This window comes from Struthio camelus, chromosome 1, assembly GCF_040807025.1.
Source record: "Struthio camelus isolate bStrCam1 chromosome 1, bStrCam1.hap1, whole genome shotgun sequence".
NCBI lineage: Eukaryota > Metazoa > Chordata > Aves > Struthioniformes > Struthionidae > Struthio > Struthio camelus.
The window spans coordinates 67,049,024-67,069,620 of NC_090942.1; the positions used below are offsets into that span (position 1 = coordinate 67,049,024).

Consider the following 20,597-nt stretch of genomic DNA (forward strand, 5'->3'; position numbering starts at 1 on the left):
GCTGAAATGAGGCTCATCTATCATGAATGAATGTCGAGGCAGAGCTGGTGTCTTTTTAAAGCATGAAGCTTTACTCTTTTGACAATGCTCAGCTGTAATTATTTATTTCTATTACATGGAACTAAATGATTGATATAGATGTAATAATTTGTTCAGTGGCTACTGATACCATAGATGAACAGGTTTTCATTTCATAAATAGTTGACCTATTTTATTCCAATTAGCTTAAACAGAAGATGTCTTCATGTATTGTACCAAAAGAGCATGGTCCTTCAAAATAAATGTAATTTAAAAAAAAACACTACCATGCATTATTCCAGTGAGTTCTGCACAATGTACCATCAGGACCTAAATATACATCCACTAAATTGTGTGTTTGCTATAGTGAGAGGGGATACAAAAGAATGGGTCACAAAATCCTTAATTTATTGGCTTCTTAATGAAATACTATGGAAGCCAAATTTGGAGCTGCTATAGCAGGAAGTCTACCATGAAACAATCAGGTACAGACAAACGCATAAAGAAGGATAATCATCAAACAAGCTGCTTTTGGCTGGATTCAGTCTGATAATAGCTTTTGGAAATCAATAAGGAGCATGCTCATAGCCATCTCACTAGAAGGCACACATGGACATAAATTCATTAGATGCAGATGAATGACCCAAATTCATCAGTAAAGTCTGACTGCATTGAACTACTCTAGTAGCAACACATACCTTATTTCACCAGGGCTTATGGCTGGTCTGTATCATCAGAGACAAAGTTATTTTAATGAAGCTGGCCTTGAGGAAAAACTTTGAAAAGTCTAGCCAGAAAAAAAAAAAAATCATTGAATTTTTCAAGCCTACTTTATTTCCTAAATCATAACATTATGTCAGCATGACTTCTTATCCATAGCTGAAAAAAACCTCTCTACTGCCAGTCATGAACTTATCCCTCAATAAGAGAAACTAAAAGAAAGAAGGGAAGGTAGCTGGAAAGAAAAAGGAAATGAAGATTATTAACATGCTACCTATTGATAGAATATGTCCTTTTAAGGCACCATGTCATTCATACACGCATGCTCAAATACATGGTTTCTCTGTGACCTTCCCTTTCTTCTGTCTTTCACCAGTAGGTGAAAAACTGTGTGTGATGCAGGTGATCCAGCCAGTTGTCAGTGAGCAGAGACAAGGAAGCCCTTCACCTGAGAAATGACAGACATAAAAGGCTTATTAGCCTCACAACACTTCATCTGGTAAAAAAGGCTATCAGAGGAAGGCACTGTCTCCAGATTGTTCTTCTCAGCTCCTCCAACATGCAATTACTCATCATACGACAGAAGTCACTGCTGCCTTGCCTCAGCGCCTGGAGCTACCTCATCACAGAGCACCACACCTTCAACCACTGTCTCAACCTATTTATGACTGAAGATTAGCCAGCTGACGTTTTCTAAGCACTCTGTAGTTACAACTAATAATAATTCTGACCTTTTAAATATCAATTGCCAGGGCCCTGAGGGCACCAACAGGTCTTACTGTCCCTGCCCACTGCTCCATGCCTCCCCCACCCTGCCCAGCCCCAGGCCCCCATTTCAGCCCAGTCTGGGGCTGTCAGTCCCCGCCCTGCGATGGCACAGTAGTGCTGCGCTCCAGCCTTGCCACGGCCCTGCCCTGCCCAGCCATAGGCCCCAGCAGTCCCAACCCTGACCCACAGATTGGCTTCCCAGCTTGACCTCAGGACCTGCCTCGTCATCACAGACCTGCCCAGAGATCACTGGACCTGATCCTGACCCTGACTTGCAATTGACTGCCCAGCTTGACTCGGACCTGTGTCATCACCGCAGACTTGCCTGCTGGCCTGGACTCTCAGCTGAACCTGGCTCTACTCACGGACCTGCCCCACTCCCTCATCCAGGTACTGCGGGACAGGGCCCTGGCTGGCAAAGCCCTGTCCTGCCAGCTGTGTTATTCCCCTTGGCTCCCCATCCCTTAGGAAGCAGCTGGTCCTTGCTGCTCCCTGTTCATTTTGTAATCATTAATCAATGAATTTTCGTAACTCCTTTGTACATAACCGGGTAGGTAGATCTTAATATGCTTATACGGGACAAGCGAGATACGAGGCCATACAGTCATTCTCTGAGGCAGCCAGAGTGACCTCTCAGGATCCACTGGCTACCAGATCTATTGCTTTACTTATTCTTTCTGCTCAAATGGCCACAGAAAAGATCATACCGCATGCTTATGACTTAGCCAAAAATTGTGCTTTATTTAATTACCAGTTAGTAGCTGAAAAGCAAACAATTCACAGTGGATTCAGGATTTGACACACCAGAAACCTCCCCAGCCCATGTATCACTTACAAAGCACAACTAGATATAAAATAGAATAGTAATCACTTTGCCCTCTGTCTCTAACCAATTATTCTCAAGGAATTACAACATCTTAAATCTCCATAAATTATTCCATGCCATACATCTTTTAAGAAACATTTCCACAAAACTGCAAACGTTACTGCTGCTGACTCTCAGAAGTTACTTTAGCTGCCCGTAAAAAAACTGTAGGACTCTCATTGCTCAGTCTTTCAGTGGACTTATACACCAACTATGCCACATTATGTGAAAAAAATGACATAGTCGTTGCTCAGCATTTCTGGAAATCGAGGCACTATCTGTTTGGACCAAATGGGGGGAGAGGGGTGCCTCTTTTATATTATGTGTCTTATTTAGTAGTAAAGCAGAATTTGGAGAAAGCAACCCAGATGAGGTCTCCACTGTAGCAAGTACTATGAAAGTACAGAAGTGAGAAGAGCACAATGAGAAGAATGATGGAAAAAATGGAAATGTAACCCATTTGTGTTGTGTGACCCCTAAAACTAGGAAAGGATACCTATTCATAAGCGTTCTTCAAAACACTCAAGTACGCAAGAAAAATAAAGGATAACAGATAGAGTTACTATCCTCATTCTACAGTTTGTAACTGAGGCTCAGAGAAATTAAGGGTCTCTCTCAAAGTCACAGGGACAGCCCGAAGCCTGTTAGAAAATGGGAACTCAGAACTGTGGCCCTTCATTGCTCTAGCCGTGAGGCCACAGCCCTCTTTTAAGGAGGCTGTTCTGAATATTCAAAAAGCTAGAAGCTGCCTCCCAACCTATTTAATATTTGCTCTGATGACAAAATAATGCTATGTAGTTACCTTTCATATCACAACAAAGAAGGGCATAATGATTTCATGCGTTGTGGATTTACGTGTTAGCCTTTTACCTCAAGAGTGGAGGCCAAACTCTGGCCAAAATGATCTCATCTTTATACAATTAGGATGACAAAGAAACAAAGGAAAACAGCATTCCCATATCCCACTGACATAACGTTTCAGCCTATTATTACAGGCACCTTTACTTTGCTCACGGCACCCTTTCTCTCTAATTTGCAGGTTAGGAACGTTCCGCTTTGACTGCCTCCTGGATTGCTGTATAACTGTAATAATGCCTGTCAGACAGCTATTCTTTTTACATTAGCGGTGAAAGGCACTTCTTATTCAAAATTAGAGGGTTAAAAATATTCAGCCAGACTAAAGCAATCCTTAATGCTTTAGAGTTTATTTTGCTATTTAAAAGGGATTTAAAAGTTAAGGGAATGCTATCAGGAAAAATCTGCATCTGTAACTTCACCTGTGTTTTCACTTTCTTCTTGTACTCACAGCTTCTTAAAAGCCTAAAGTGGAAATGTTTCTCTTCCCTCAGTTGTGTTGGTTTTTTTTGGTATCCTCATTTAATCCTAAATCAAGGAACCAAGGCCAAATTATCAGCTGAGGTAAAAAGATACAGCAATACTTGAAGGCTCCAGCTAAGACCAGGGTGCCATTTTGTTAAAAGTACAGAGTGAGTCCTTATGACAAAAACTAGACATGATGTACAAGAAGCACAGAGGAGAGCTACTGAAAATTGCACAAGTTACGAGCAAGGGAACAAAGCATAGTTCTCTCTGCAGGTATCTATAAAGCCTCTACTTGACCATGCCCCGCTGAACCCATAGGGCCAGCCTCTGTATCTCTATAGAAGGGAAACTTGCAAGCCTGGCTACAAACGTAGTCAGAGCCTATTTCCTACTGCAGACTTCTTGGTATTGTAAACTGCCAGTATGGCTGAATTCAAGACAGACAAGTGGTCAAAAGCCATCAACTGTGGCATATACTTATGGCCATTTTTACACTTATTTGTCATCACCTGCAGCAGAGAGAGCACTTGTGACTCAATGCTCACTAGACCAGCCCATCTTTCCTCATTCACACCAGATAAATTGCGGCGCAGCCACAATAAAACTATAAACTTAGTAGCGCAGCATAACTCTGTAATACATCTGAACCATATTCTGTCTTCAGGCTGTCCACATGCTTTGGACTAAACTTCAAAAATCCTAACGCAGTGTTGAAGGATCCCTCTTACAAAACAGAGTATTTATCCCACGTTTACCTAGTCCAAAGCTTAGTACCCTAACCCTAACTGGTTAGATCTTGCACGGGCAACATGGGGATGCGAATACATGCAATTAATGTAAACAAAAAAGGTAATTTTCTGCCTTAGTACATGCCAAGCACTAAAAAGGAGCCAAGTCAATATGAACTTGGCAATGATTGGCAGTCAGCATAGTAAGAGTGGGTAGGCACTGTGATCCCAGCAGTGGGAACACAGGAGTCATGGGTCCACTGTGTTATAACAAATCACGTGCAGGGAGGCAGCCTCAGAGCACTTCCAAAGGGGAACTACAGTACCTGGGCTTTGTGGACACAAGGGCACATGATGCAATTGCAAAGTCATTTTAAAACTTCCAGACTACTGAAGATCCAAGCAGTGGAAACTGAAGCTAGGAAAAAAGATTTTATGTCCTTTCATATACAAAAGAAGTGTTTTTCCACTGAAAGAGTACATTCGAGAGAAAGGACACGATTCCTAACCTGAATTCACACTTTTGACTAAACTCTGCACACAAGGGAAGAATGTTCTTCTGCAATAACTTGTCCCCAACAACAGATACATTTGGATCTGGTTTAGGACAGAGAGTGAACCTATCTCATTAGTAGAATCATTCACCTCCTGGCAAAATTCATCTCACAGTACTCAGGCTGAGGACTGTTCTACTGATGAATTTAAGTTTCTATCTATGCTACTTACTGAAAGAACAGGATGATGCAGAACTGTGATGTACCTGATAAAGAGGCAGTGGCACTACAGATTGTGGCTGGAATTTTTTGTATACCTAAAAGCATTTTCAAAAGTACTTAGGACTGCCAATACAGGTACCAGCTGGGTACCTGTCATAGACCACAGGTACCTACCTCCCAACATATATCTGAAAATCTCAGTTTTCATAATTTTTCAAATACGGCAATGTAGATTATATCTCATTGTGTTTTTCCACATACACGTACTTATCAATTCTCTCACTAGTGATAGTAATACACAGGATGCTAAGATCTCCAGTGAAACGAAGGTCTCATTGTGTGAGAAGGTGAACAACATAAGAATGTATCAAAGACTTACTATATAAGTAAATGAGGAAGAAAAAGGGTTGAAGAAAGGAGACATTCCCATTTTACAGTGCAGCAAACTGATCTATGTGTAAAATTTTGGCTCTGTTGCATTCAACTGCCAGTAATCTTGAGACAAAGATTTCACTGATGGACTGTGTGAGACATCCACGGGCACAAACAGAGTCTGCAGAAGAGTTCAGAAACAGAAATAGCTCAGACTTTTAATGCAGTCCTTCTGTGAAGACTATGATATCTAGTCAAGACTCTTCCTTCCTCAGTCTTTATATGCATTTCCTGCTAGCTGCTGTTAAGTTATATGTCTCAAAAATAAACAGACTGATTAATTATGGGTGGTGCATGACAATTTTGAGAACAGGGCTGCAAATACTACATGAACAGTAAATAGGCTCATATTTTGAAGTCTGGAGGTAAGCATCAGTTTTCTTCACTGTAATTAAAACATGTACAGTAATTTTTTTATTGTCAGCAAGCCTATTTTGATGAGATGATCATCCTGATTTAGATCCCTATGAAGGTTAAATGAGTCTTCAGATAGGTCTCCAGAATTCTGTGCCCTGACTAGTTACAGTGAGAGTCTAAACGTTCTCGGAGTTGTCAGAACACTCTGCAGAAATAACACAGAGTTTTGACAACACTAGTCTCAGGAAATGCATTGAACAGGGAAGGATTTTTTAGCAGCATCTGTTATTTCTGAAATACCTGCTATATCTACGAAAAAGCTTTAAGGAACATAATCTCTGTCGACGCTACAGCTTGTGTACTACAGAGTCTACTAGTTTCCTAAGATTTTGAAAAATACATGTGCATGAATTCTTCTGTACAAATGCATGGGCCTTCAAATGCCAAATGACTGATTTTTACAAGTATTTTTTCTATATAAGATTCAGCACTACAACCGACATAAACATATTTCTGTAATATGTCATCATTTATACAGTTGTTAATTGACAGTTATAAAGTTTTCAAACATTAAACTTTGCATTCAATAAAATAGCAATTATTAATGTTCAGGTAGCAGATAAAAAAACTGAAATCAGGAAAAAAGCACAGTAGCGTCCCAGTTAACTTCTGATGTTTACGAAACCGAGAATTCCAGCAGCACACCAGATGCAGCGCCTTTAAGCACACTGCTAGCAGACTTCTTTTTCAACTATGTCTAATTAGCTGTGTAAAGTACTGGAAAACATACACATGCTATCAAAGAGGGTTTTTTCCACAAATATAAAAAAGTGTAAGAGTATCAGTAAGTTTATTATCAAACTGATAGCATGAGGTCTTTCTCTGCTGTGCAGCCAAAAATTGAAAGAACATTAGCAGCATGTGCCACACTGATTTCTTTTTTTTTAATATGTTGCGGCACACAGAGTACCTCCAACTTCTGTCTTTATAACGAAACAACTTCAATAAAACTTATCAGGGAGCTAGACTGGACTGGTTGGAAGGCTGCTCTAAAGCCTTTGCAAGTTAGAGAAACAGCTGAGGTCAACTATTAATTCCGCTGAAAAGTGTAGTAGAGAGGGTGATTTGGCTAACGAAGTTATCTGACGTCGCCCTGTCCGACTGCTTTTACGATGACACTCGACAAGAGAGCGTAGCGGGAAAATAACCGGAGTGGGCTCGCAACGAGCTCAAGCACGGCGACAAACCAGGCAGGCCGCACCCCGAGAAGCGCGGTCGGCTCCCGCCCGTCGCGGGCGCGGCGCTGCGCGGCGGAGCACGAAGGCGACAACAGGGCCCTCACGGAGCGCCTGCCCCAACGGCCGCCGCCGACAGCCTCCCGACCCGCGCCCGCTCTTCTCCTCGCTCTGCCAGCGCGCCCCGCCCGCACCGCCGCGGCTGCTCGGGGCCGGCAGCCGTTAGCAGCCGTTACCGGCCGCCGCGCGCCCGCCAACCGTCGGCGGGGGGAGAGAGAGAGAGCGGGCAGGGGGCAGATCCCCGCACCTCGCACCTTCACCTGGGCGCCGCGGAGCAGCGGGGCGGTTCGCTCCTCCCGGCACGGCGCAGCCCGGCCCCGAGGGCAGGCGGGGCGACGGAAAACTTTCCGGCGGAGGCCCGCGGCACCCGCCGCCGCCGCCACCTGCCCTCCCTCCTCCCCCCCCCCCCCCAGCGCGGGCTGGGCCGCCATTGGCCGAGGCGCTACCGAAGCCCGCTAGGCACAAAAGGCGTTGCTAAGTGGAGCCTTTTTTTTCCTCCCCCCCCCCCTTTTCCCCCCTCCCCGCCTCCTCCCTCCCTCGCCCTTCACTACTTCTACGGAGCAGCGCCCCGGCTCACTCGCAGCGCGCCCGCTCGGCGGCCACCACTCCGCGCTGCGCCCCCGGGCGCGCTGGCCGGCTGAGGCGGGCACCGCGCCGCCGCCGCCCTCCGCGGCCCCGCCGCTCCGCGCCGGCCATGGCGTAGCGGCCGCGGCAGGCCGGCGGCGAAGATGAGTTTCCCGGCGGAGGACGGCGTGGGCAGCCTGTGCCACAAGGCGCTGCAGATCATCTCCGAGCTGTGCCTCGGCGGGCAGGTGGAGCGGGAGAAGTGCGCCGGTATCTTCCCCCTGGAGACGGCCCGCCAGGGCATCGGCGGCACAGGTAGGGGGGCACGGCGGTGGGATGTGGGGCCGGCACGGGGAGCGGAGTCCGGGCAGAGGGGAGGGAAACGCGCCCCGACGTGCCGCCGCCGCGCAGCCGGAGAGGGGAGCCCCTCTCCTCCGCCCTCTCTGGGCCAGGTGTCCCCAGCCGGGGCGAGGGGGGAGCCGGCGCCGGTGGGCAGCACGGCTCGGTGCGACGGCAGCGCCGGCTCTCCCTCGCCTGCCCCGCAGCCGTCCCCGCGCGTCCGTGCCCCCTGTCCCCACCCCGGGGACCGCGGGGAGGGGGGCGAGGCCGGGCTGTCCGCGGAGGTCGGGGCGCAGCTGGAGGCAGAGCCCTCCAGCCCGTGACTCACTGCTGAGGCGATGAAACTTGACAGAGACCGAGGCGCTTTCTCAATGGGCGCTGCGATGTTGAATCTCCCCGCCGTCAGCCCCTGGGGAGCGCAAGGGAGCTTTCTGCCAGGCAGTGCCCACCTGTAGAGTCACCGCAGCCCTCCGGTGCGACCCGGTCCAGGACCGGTCCGGGAAGAATTGAGGAGGTTTATTTAGATTTTCTGAAACCAGAAGCGTTATCGGAGTCGAAGCCAGGATTTTGACTCCTAACGGTGTTATCTTTGCTCGCAGATGTCTGTATTGTCTGGACCTTTGAGAATCGGCTCTCCTCTTTTGCGTTATTCTGTACGGTACCATTTAGACCCGTGGTTTCGCATCCTACTTGTTTTTAGGACGAGGTTTGAAAATCGGTCCAAGTTCTGTGCTTAATGTCTAGCTGAAGTGGTTGGTTAAACTGTTCTGTCGGTGCATAAATGGGAATAGACAGCTTGTGTCACTCATGGCCAGCAAGTAACAAACGTTCACTGCCAATTTTTTAAAAAGATTAACGCCAAGCCAGGTCATTCATAACAGCCAGCAGGTCATTCATTTATTATTATTATTTCAATGCCGACAGATTTTACTGCACAATCCGGAATATTTGTATCATCTCAGAAACGAAAACTGTTGCCGCTGCCTTCCTGAGGGAGGAGCGATCTTCTTCCCAACTTCGGCACCTACACGCGTCTCCCAGGGCTTTTCGCTGGGTTAAGACGTTTGGAGGCAGCGCGGACTTTTCGGCCAGTGAAGGCGGCCGCGGCGGCTCTAGCGGGGCCGGCTCGGCTCGGCTCGGCACGGCACGGTCCGGTCCGGTCGGGGCGGGGGGGTAACCACCCCGGATCGCGGTGGCTGTTGTTTGTACATGCAATTTACCAAGCACCCGCTAGTCACACACTAGTGTTAATCATCATGGTCCAAATCGTAGGAGATTGCATTAAAATCAGACTACTTTACAGAGTCTGAAAAAACGGGACTCTGAAAAGATTAGTTTCTCTGTCTGGCATTTAGAGATTACTGCACAAGGGGTCAGTATTAGGTGTTTCAGCGAATATTTCCATATAAACAGGTGGGATGCGAAGAATACAAAAATGTCCCATACGGTAAAGCAAAGTTTCCTCTTTCGAAGATTTGAATCCTCAGTGCTTGCCTTGATAGTGCATTGCATATGATGATAAAAGCAGCTGTTTGTACGTTTCTTCAAAGTCAACAGTGTTGTTAAGAGTTTTACTTTAAAATCCCTAATCTGAAGTTATTGAATTAGAAAAAGTCGATAACTGGCAGACCAGGGGCTTGAACCACTGGTCCCACATCTCAGCTAAGTCCCTAAACCTCACTTTTTCCACCTTAAAAGAAAACCACTATTAGATGATGGGTGTCAACTGTGTTTACACTCGCATTAAGTTAAACATTGTCTCATTAATTAATAACACTGCTAGCAAGCATATTTAAATACTTTCTGACCCCAGAGAAGGAACAGACAGACAGTCATTATTGATACTTGACAGTATTTTAATATGTAAATTTGGATAGAGAAGATATTTATATCACTTGTGTGTACACTCACGTGAATTTTATGAAGTGTAGGCTGTAATTACAGTGTTTCGGTTGAGAGAAATGTGGTTATTGAAAGGTGAACAGATAATTGTAGAGGTGTCTCTCTCCTACTCTTCAAATGCATAGAGAGTTCCTATTCATCTCTATAAATAGAGTGAATGTTGTCCACAGTGTTGAACATCCGTTGCTCCAGCTCATTAAAGGTGGACAGTTGCATTAAAGGTTGACACGTTAAGTGTTCTCTATCTTCGTTCTGTGAATGAAACCGTAAATGTTTGATTTTTCCTGAAACATCTGTGCCTGGTACAAAGGATAGTAGCATATAGTGTGAGAGTCCATATCATGTAGCCATATGCTTCTGTGGCTGAGTAAATTATGCACACTTCTGGGGTCATGCAGCTTGCAATTCTTCCTACTCTTTGGTGGAAGAGAGGAGCAATGGTTAAGTACCCCTGTCAATTTGGCTATGTCTCCAAACATCTCCCTGATGTGCAGGGAGCCCTTTCCCAGCGCATGCCCCAGCTGGACGATACGCATCATGGGACCATTTCGGTTATTCATTGTCTTGGGCTTTGTGCATCTATAGCAGCATCTTAGGAATCAGCACCTACAACAAGACCTGTAGTGTGTGGAGAAGAAACTATCATAGTTGAGTTGTTTAGGAGGACTTCTCGAGGATGTGGAGAGTATAAAGAAAAGACTGTGAGAGCGTTATTACAGTATAATAGATTACTGTTGTATGTTGTTATATTGGAGAATACTAAACACTCAACGAAAATCCAATGCTGGAAGGCAACACGAAAAAGAGGCAAGAAAAAAGAAAATAAGAGCTGACTATATACTGATAGAGTATTCTCTCTTTGAATGCTGTCTTCGTTCTGGTTTCCCCACCTGAAAAAGCAGATACCTGAAAGTGGCATAAAGATAGCATAAGTAAGAATCTCTAGTGAGATTCCATTGGAGCAAAGAAGTGTAAACGAGTAAGAGATCCACATTTGGAAAGTAGAGAGTAATACAAGACACATTTCAGAAAGTAAAAGAGTGGATAGTAAACAGGAAAGCAGACCACTTCTGTTTAATACAAGAATAAAAACATACACTGGAAATCAAGAACGTTAAAATAGACAGCTAAAACTGTTGTGATATGGTTATGTTGGGGGTGTGTTGATTGCCTTTCGTTCAGTAGGATTGTGAAGAGCAGCTGGTATTCTCAGAGGATGCAGCTAGTTGAGAAAAATCTTTCACTACCCAAATCCTAGTCTAAAAGCAAAGCATGATACAATATTATCTTTGTCCCAACTTTCACTGGCAATTGCAGGGACTGGGCACTGATTTTGTAGTTGTTTAGGTGTCTGGGTAATGAGAAAGAAGCATAACCGAATCAAACACAACTAAGGGGAAGCCAGAGACACAGACAGAACAAAAATGGAGGGTATGGCTTTGGGGAAACAGAACACAACAAAATAAAACAACAAAGAAGGAAGGAGAGTTACTCAAGTAACCAAAATGAAGCTTAGGATAATGAGTAAAGAAATAAGCGTCCCATGTTCAGTTCGTCTTATTCTCAGAGAAATAAGATTTTTGGACATACTCTGTGGACAAACAGGATTGCATCAGTGAAATCCCTGATTCTTCAGTAGATTTTTTTTTTTCTTCCCAGCAGCAGCAACAAAACCTTAGAACCCTCAATTACTGCTCACCACTTGGGTCAAGAAGGGGTAACCATATTTAATGTAATGGATAATTAATCTTTGGAACTTACAGCAAAGAATCTTATCAAGAAAAATAGTTTTCTAAATTTCTAAGAGCATTAGAGAATTAGTGAAGATACAACATCTGTTGTTATATTTTCTGCCCTGGTAATTACAAGGACTATTAATTCTCATGTCTCAGGGGAATGCTCAAGAGAAAAGATTAGGAAGCTATTTACATTTAATGTACCTTTACGTAGTTAGATGACTCCATGAGCTTTCCTTTAAAGCGTATAATGTTTTTGGCAAAATGCAGAATTGGATGTGCAACTGATTTTTCTTATAGACCCCTCCTTTACTTCCAATTGATTCGAGCAAAATGTATTGAACAAATCTATTTCTCAAGAAGAATTCATCTGGAAAATAAATAGGAGCTAGATGTGTGGGATTGTACCTACCAAAATTGGTTTTTAATCGAAAAAAGGGTTTGCTAGAAATGTCCAAATTTCACATGTGCAGCTTGGCTGTACCTGTGTTTACACTCCAGTTATCTGGTTAATAAAGAACTCCAATGCATTTTTGCCAATTAAGCGTCCCCCCTGATTTTCAAAGAAGCCAAGTACATCAGAGTCCTAGCTGGGAGCGTTTCTAAAAGTTAAGCCAGTCATAAAGTGTGGTGAAAGGAGGTAAGATCCTGCTTTACGGACACGTGTTTAAAATGCATTGCTATTGCGTGTCCTCTGCAAATGATGGGCATCTGCTGCTGTCGTTGCCTTCATATTTGGCCTGCTGATCCTGCAGAACTTCAGAATCCCATTATCAGATTTCGTGGTTCGTGGGTGTTGGTGTTTAGAACCAAGTGGGAACCCAGCGGTTATCACTTCAGGAGGGCGTGTTTTAGCCAGTGGTCTACAGAGTAGTGTTTACTCTTGCTCTCTTGCTTGCCAGACAAAAAAAAATTTAAGTTGACCATGCATAGAGCATCCACTTCCACAGAATTGTTCATTATTCACCTAAATATTCTACTCTCAATTATTTTATTACCATAAAAGCTTAACCTACCAAGCTTCTAATCCTCCCCCTGATTGATAGTAAACTATGAGAGTATAAAAGTAACAAGAACTCACTGGAGCACCTTAGACATAGCCATCTTGTCATAGTTTCGCTCTTCCCTGAAGAGCAAAGTCACGGGTCCCCTTGCTGTAGCCAGCTAGAGTCCCCTGTCGGCCATCAGCTGCTACCCTGCCAGCTCTCAACTTGCTAATGGCAGCTGATGATTCTTGTTTAGCCCTGTTTCCTTTAAACGTGCATATGCACAAATATATATTTAGTATAAGCTATAAGTGGACTTTCAGATAGCCTTCTCCTGGCTTAACTGGATAACAGTCCAGTTCTCTAGCTGGACCCATTTGGAGGGAAGAAACAGATTTACCCAGTACAGTGCTATCAAGTTCCTCTCAACTGTGCAAAAGCAAGCATGAAGAAGACTACAAATGGCTTGAATGGGGGTGAAGAATACTGTGATCAGTGTAGGAACGTTACACAGGAAAGGCATGTTTTTCTTCAGAAGAAAGTGTTGTGTGTAAAACGTTGAGCATTCTGTTATAGAGAAATGTGATAACATTAAATAACAAACATTTGAACAGTTAACAGACAGATCAAATTATTTATGCTGTAACTCATAACCTGGTCAGAGCAAAGTTATTACCAGATAGAAATATGGTTGGGGGAGGGGGGGAAGTGCAGGGTTACTGAAAACTGCTTTGCAAAATCAGCGTTAACAAGCTGTGAAAAGCAAAAATGCATCTAATTCAGCAGCATAAAGGTAGAATAGAGGAGTAAACATACCACAGAGACCAAATTTATTTGCAGTAAATGTGAAGGCAGTCAAAACAATGCAGAAGTACTAAACACACAGACTAGTGATACACAGTAAAAGCAAGAGCTATGCAAAAGAATCTTCCTGCTTGCTTCTTGCCCATTTTTCAAAGAAATACAAATGAAGAATACCAAAATGGTTACGCAGCTGGAGATCAAATCTGTGATGATGAAGATAAAGAGACACAGTGTTTTGCTGAATCTCATCCTATGTGTGAGATTATTGTTATATAATGCTGGGCTTGAATAAATGTAACTAGAACAGTTCAAAAATGACACTTGAGTTGTGTAAACCTTGTTATACCAATGGCATGTTCAAGATTAATGGCTGTCCTTTGGGCCTAAGATGTGTTTTCATTTCATTTTCCTGTCTGAAAGAGGATAATGAGGTATTCTTGCAGATGTTTACAGAAGCATTCTCACAAATGTGAGAACAGCATGGGACCAAGCCCAAAGCCGTTTTTGGGGGTAATAGGCAGGGTGGAGGGGCAGGCATGGGATGAGCAGAGAGAGGAGTTTATCTCCCATTGAGATTAAATGAGAATTAACAAGTAGGAAAATAGATAGGCCAGAAAAAGCCTTGGAAGTGGAGACAAATAATCTACATTTTGCGTGACAGAGAGGAGAGGCCAGCATTCAGTGCAACAAATTTTGCTCGCTACACTGCAGGCAAAACATGATGACCCCATCAGGCAAAGTTAGAACCATCTTTTCTAATTACATACAGCATGCTAATCGTGTACTGAGGCTCATAATTACACAGCTGTTGTGGCAAGTTGCTTTTGATTTCTGGAAAAGAGAAGATCATACAGGCCAGGAAAAGGCTAATAAGCTTTTAGGAAATACCTGCATTCAATACCTAGAAATGCCTGCTGTGTCAACCATCTAAATGCCCATATGTGAAGTGTGAAATGGCAAAAAGGGTGTTCCATTTGTGGTTGGATAAGTATAAATGCTTGCATGCATTGATGAATACAGTAACTTAGATAAAACGATTTTGATGATAGATTAATAATTTTATATGCTGTGAGGATGTAATAAATCACAGTGATACATGACTCCTTTTGACTTCCTTTACTGTCAAAAAACATGATACCTTAAAGCCCTGTTAGTGTTAAGAAGCAATAAACCAACCAGTAGATGGTGATAGCTGTTTTGAGCAAATTTCTGCATCATCAAACTGAACGAACAGCATAGGAGGGAACACGTTCATGACAGGGATAGAGTCGACAAAAACTGAGGAAGACCTTCAAAGAATATTTCTTCATGAGAGCAGCAGAGGAGATCACATCTAGACTTTTAAATGAAAAGCTATTTTTATAGTTTGAAAGCTAAGTCAGTGTTCAAGGTTCAGCTTAAGGGAGAAAGTACAAGACACTACACCTGCCATTTTCTGAGACATGCTGAAGTATTATGTTCCCAGTCTGTAGGGATTTGGATGAAATTGAGGTAATTGTGGGGCAGGTAAAAATGAATGCCAACTACTTTTAATGTTCTGATTTCCCCAAGGAAAACTGAACTGCAGAAATGCTATGTTGGACTAACTGGTTCATGTAATGGGGATGAAGGAGATTTATCAGACCCAGACGTTGATAAAGACTTCCCCCCCCTGCAAACCTCTGAAAAATCGGAGGCATGTTAATTTACCTAAATGAGCTGATGCCTGATGTTCCAGAAATCTGTTCCGTTCCGAACAGACCCCAGGGGGAGGGTGGAGTTGCGTATAGATGATTAGTAAGAGAAAAAATTAGAAGTAAAAAGAGGAGGTTTAAAAAAAGCTAGAGACCGTGTTTAAATATTAAGAGTAATCAAGATCCAGTATATACCAAGAGGGGACCAAAAGAGACTATAATCCCTTTTTTCCATGAGTTCCTCCTCCTCCAGTCACTTTGCTGGCAAGAGCATGTTCTCCATGCAGTGTTTCAGTTCCGCTGCCTTCATCGCTGGGCATGTCAGACACAGTTTGTCTCCTGCCAGCCAAGGACGCTTGCAGCAAGCACATCTAAAGCCAGTGCAGTACTGCTGTGCCCTGCAGCTGTCATGGAGTATGAGCCTGGGGTACAGTCTTGTCCTGTAGACTCGTCCCTATCCCTTTAACCTCTGGCAGAGCTATGTGACTGTAAGCACCTGATATCTACTGGCATGTGGTCTGACTTGTGAGTGGGACCTAATTGTGTGATTTGACACAGTTATAGTGAACCACCCCTGCCTTGTTCTGCCTGCCACTTATACACGTGGGCAATGGTATCGCAGTACTCTCTGGTCTCTTTCCATCCAAGTTCATGGAACAACTTTCATGGAGTCCCTTTTTTTCCAGACTAAGCATCAAGGGGTGTATGCTGTCAGGGCACTCACTAAAACGTAAAAGAACTTCATTTGATAGAAAATGAAAGTCTGCTAGCATGCATGTCTGTGAACAGATTTGTATGCAGAACTTGGTTGAGGCAAGTTTCAAACACAAGTTGTTGGAAAGCATAGTACAGAAACCATTGCTCAAAGCATTCCCAGGCATCCAGAAGAAAATTGGCATGTTTCCACATTACTTGCCTAATGTGAAACATTAGATGTCAAGGTGGAAATGTTTCTGAGGAGGTTTATAAAAAAAAAAAAAAATGCAGAGACATTTCGAAGGAAATATAATTCAAGCACTCCCAAAATAGACATGACTTTCTCATAAGAAATATAAAATGGCCCAAAATTCCAGCATCTTGAAAGACTGGTTTTAAATGGAAAACCATGAGTAAACAGGGCACTTTCAGTCATGAAATCTTATCAAGACTATGAGGATGACATTATGGATAGAGGTATGTAATGAAAAATCACCATAAGTGAACTGTTACCTCTATTGAAGTCAGGGCAATATTTCCCATTGATCAGAAAAGGGTGTGTGAAAGACAGGATTTTCGCCATGTTTGTAAGTTTACCTGGCTTGTAAACAAGAATGTCAAGGTTAATGCTCCATGTCCAGATGCATATTCAGAAAAGATGGCCTATTCTGTGCAAATGTGTGGCAATAGCAAAATTCTCCTAGTAATTGTTCAGTTGATCAACTATCAGAAGTGAAGAAACAAAACAATACTCTCTAGTTCTTACGCCAACTCATGTGACATACTGATTGCTTTATAGCAATGATTGCAGTAGATGTAATAAAATTAATATTCTTTTGAAATTAACTATTTTTTTAGTCAAATTCCTGGCAATTACAGTATTTCATATTTTTGTTCAAGTATTTTGCATGAGAAAGTACACTATATGAGGCTCTTGAATTCACTGGTAAAACACCTACTATAGAGACTATAATTTGGAAAACTATTTCTAAAATTAGCTCTTAGACTTTTTTTTTTGCTCTTGAGAGTTCAGATGTTTGATGCAATTCTTTTGAGCTATAAAATACACATTTTCTGTAAAGATTTTGGGACTGACTTAGAGTTTGGAATAGTTTAATGGAAATATAGAAAAAAAGAGAAGGCTGAAAAATTGGAGTAGGTGTTTAAAAGAGACACTAAGTTATTTGAAGGCTGGAAAAAACGTCTTGCAGTGAGAAACTTAAAATAGGATTGGTTAGAAATGCTTTGATGGAACATTCTTCAGCTGGTAATATCAGCTCCTCAAAACTGAAACTCTGCTGGAAGGGGTCAGTTTTCACATTTATGATCTAGGAATGTTTCCAACTGCTTCCAAGTTATTGAAACATCCTCTTTCAACATATTCTAAATGAAATATTATAACTTTCTGTTCTAAAAGTCTTGATCTCAAGGTGTAATCTGTTTATGCCAAGTATCTCTAAACTGAGCTGAAAGTATTGCAAATGACCTAAAATGTGTGGGTGGTTTTTTTTTTTTTTTTTATGAGAGAGAGAGATGTTCCTGAACATTTTCAAGAGTTTGACTTTCTGTTAGGTTTTGAGAATGAAAAAAACATTTTCTGCAGCTTGATTGAAAATTCAACTGATTCAGTTTATGGAAAAAAAAATCACTGGGGCACAAATATTATCTGGCTTGATATCTAATACCTCTGTATTCGTAAATTAGATTAGCATTTGACCATTCTCTGGCACTGAGGCCAACTCATGTAACAGCCTGCATCTGTGCCGTTAAACTCTGTCATCTACCAAAAGAGAAGAGCCACATTCAAACTGCCTATTAAGAATGATCCTTGGCCTACCCTAATTCCTGAACTATGCCCAGAGATTGGTTTGGGAGAATGTGAAGTGGCCCAGCTTAAAACTGTTCCATGGACTACTACTATAGGCAGTTGGGTTTTAGTGGCTGGGTTTGTTGCCTTGCACCATTTTGTTTATTTGTATTTTGCATAGGCATATGTTATGAGTACTAAACAATCTTTCATACAAAGACATAAAAAAAAGCTGTGACAGTAAATTAGAACTACAAAATGCAAATTAGCAACACACATTTGCAACAAAGAGATTAACCATTGAAACAAGCTGTAAACTCAGCATCTCTGAGTCTTGATGTCAAGACTGGACACTCCTCTGCAGCATATGCACAAGCCAAATAAAAACTACTGAGCTCAGTAAGGGTGTCAGGGTAAACAGTAGATCAAACCAATGACCTAATAACCTCTCCTGGGGATAAATTCTCTGGAAAAATCATATGCAAAAGTATTGTTTACTTCTTATGTTCCATTATTATTAGCTATAATTATGCATTCATTTATAATATGGGAGCTTCTTAAATCAGAAGTCACCATATGAGTTTTTCATTAAGCTAACATGCATATTCCAAAGGCTACATTTTGACATTTATCTGCAGGCAGAAAAGGGTGACACCTTTGTCAGGACTGTCAGAGATGCTCAAGAAGGCATAGTTTTGATCAAGGCAGGGCAGGAGTTTATGCCAAACTCTTTAAATCAAGAAGCACAGTCCCTGTCATTTCCTCTGTGACACTGCCAGGACATGTATGAAGTAAGGTTAACCACAACTGAGTCTTTCAAATCTCAAGACTGGAAACATTTCCTGTTTTCTTTTGTTACTCTCATGCCTTTTCATGTCAAATGGGCCTGAGCTCAGTATTTGTTACTGAGAGATGTATCTGGTAATTATACATTAGTGAAGAAAACCTTCCCAAATTTTCAACTGGAAACTTAATCTCCTTAAGTGAGCTACATGCTACTTCATGGAGCCAATGCATGCCTGGAGGACTATTTTTCTTCCTGTGATCCTTTAGAAAAAAGTAAGCTCCAACTGCTCAGTGCACTTTTCCACTGGTTCGGTTTAGTAGCCTGTAGCCTTGAGCTATGGATGCAAAATATTAGCTGTAAAACTGTCAAGCCTTGTTGTAATAAGCAGCAACAGCCACTGCTTGAGGGACACTTAAACAGGGTTTACTGAATATTTTTAAAATATACAAAAGGCTCTTTTCAAAAGGAAAGGGGTTTTTTAGTTATATTTTATGATATTACATGATACTGGAAAAATCAAACTGAAACGTGTCACATATAATAAAACTCCTAATTAGGGCTCCAACTGGCACTTCTGATGATCCACCATCTCCTAAAATGCGAGTCTGTTCACAGAGTCTAGTTGATATGAGATGTATTTTCCTTGCTTCAGCAGTGCGACTGGATATGTTAACCCCCTGTGACAGAAAAAGTCAAATACAGGGCAGCAGGGTTAACTAATATATATGGTATGGTCTCTGTATAACTCGAAGTATTCTATAGTGTAGCTTCAATTTCAAAGCAGAATTTTAGATACCAACATACACATACTGTCTTGATCTGGCAGCATTTAAGATTTAACCCCAGATAACTGCAACTTCTTAGTTATGACAGATTATATCCTGCCCCTCTTTATGCCTGTTAAACATCACATTTTAACATGTTTCTGAAGCAGCTAGCACATAGAGTTAAAAGTTTGAAAAGTCCTGAAGCAAAATGTGCATCAGGCTGGATGTTTAGAACTGATGTTTCTGTGCACTTATAGAAAATGATGTCTGTGATTTAATTTTTGGGTGAGATATGTTCCTGAGCCAACATCCTTGGCTAGGTGTGTTTGGGACCATTTGGGTAGTCTCTTCCTTCTTGAGAAGTCTGACTGATTACGTGTGGCTGGTGATGCAGCTATTGATCCCTAGCCTGAGCAATAATGGATGGAATATTTGTGAAGCATATATCAGAGAATGATAACATTTTAAAGGAATAGGCTTGGATGTCAAAAAGGAAAAACACTAAGTAGAACTTTAAAACTCTACACAGGATAAAGATTAAAATTCTTATGTGTGTCTTTTTTTTTTCCCCCCTTTCCATGTTTGTCTGTCATGATGGTCTCCTCTTTCTAATTCCTTGCAGACATCTCAGTGAGTCTGTTAGCAGTAGTCGTCAGCTTCTGCGGGCTCGCCTTGCTAGTAGTCTCGCTTTTTGTCTTTTGGAAGTTGTGTTGGCCCTGCTGGAGAAGCAAACCTCTCACTTCTAATGTCACTAATATCCCTCAAAGCAACTCCAGTGCTCCTACAGAGGTTTTTGAGACCACTGAGAAAAAGGAAATTAAAGAAAATGGAAAACCTTCAACAAAGGTACTTGAAGCAGCGTTGAAAATTAGCCACACTTCACCTGATATACCAGCAGAGGTCCAGAATGCACTGAAAGAACATCTAATCAAACATGCACGCATGCAGAGGCAGATCACTGAGCCTACATCATCATCAAGGTAAGGAATACTCACATTTATGACATGTTTCCTGGAAATAGGTAAAAGCCAGAACATTCTGCTCAAGAATTTCCCAGATCCTGGATTATTCACTGAGTTCTTATAAGTTGTGGGTAAAACAGCAGTCATATTAAGCCAAAACATCAGTGTCCTGTGAACAGACTATTCTAAAAAATAAGGTGCACCTTCAGTTGCATCATTTTTTTTAAACATATAAACATTAAATCTATGTATTCAGCTGCTTTGTCAATACATATGTTACTACGTCAAGCATTTCCATTTTAAGTTTTGTGTACAGGAAAAGTTTGATTAGGATTATTTTTTAAAGTACTGC

The 20,597-nt window shown here is 42.3% G+C and overlaps 1 protein-coding gene across 2 annotated transcripts in view; it reads left to right on the plus strand.

Moving 5' to 3' along the window:
• Positions 1-7,943: 7,943 nt before the first annotated feature.
• SYT10 (synaptotagmin 10) overlaps positions 7,944-20,597 on the plus strand; it is a 59,901-nt gene continuing 47,247 nt past the window's right edge. For both annotated transcript variants that reach the window (XM_068945958.1, XM_068945948.1), the window contains exons 1-2: positions 7,944-8,101; positions 19,906-20,263. In XM_068945958.1, the coding sequence (XP_068802059.1) occupies positions 7,951-8,101; positions 19,906-20,263 (509 nt within the window). In that variant the 5' untranslated portion in view covers positions 7,944-7,950. The remainder of the gene's footprint in view (positions 8,102-19,905; positions 20,264-20,597) is intronic.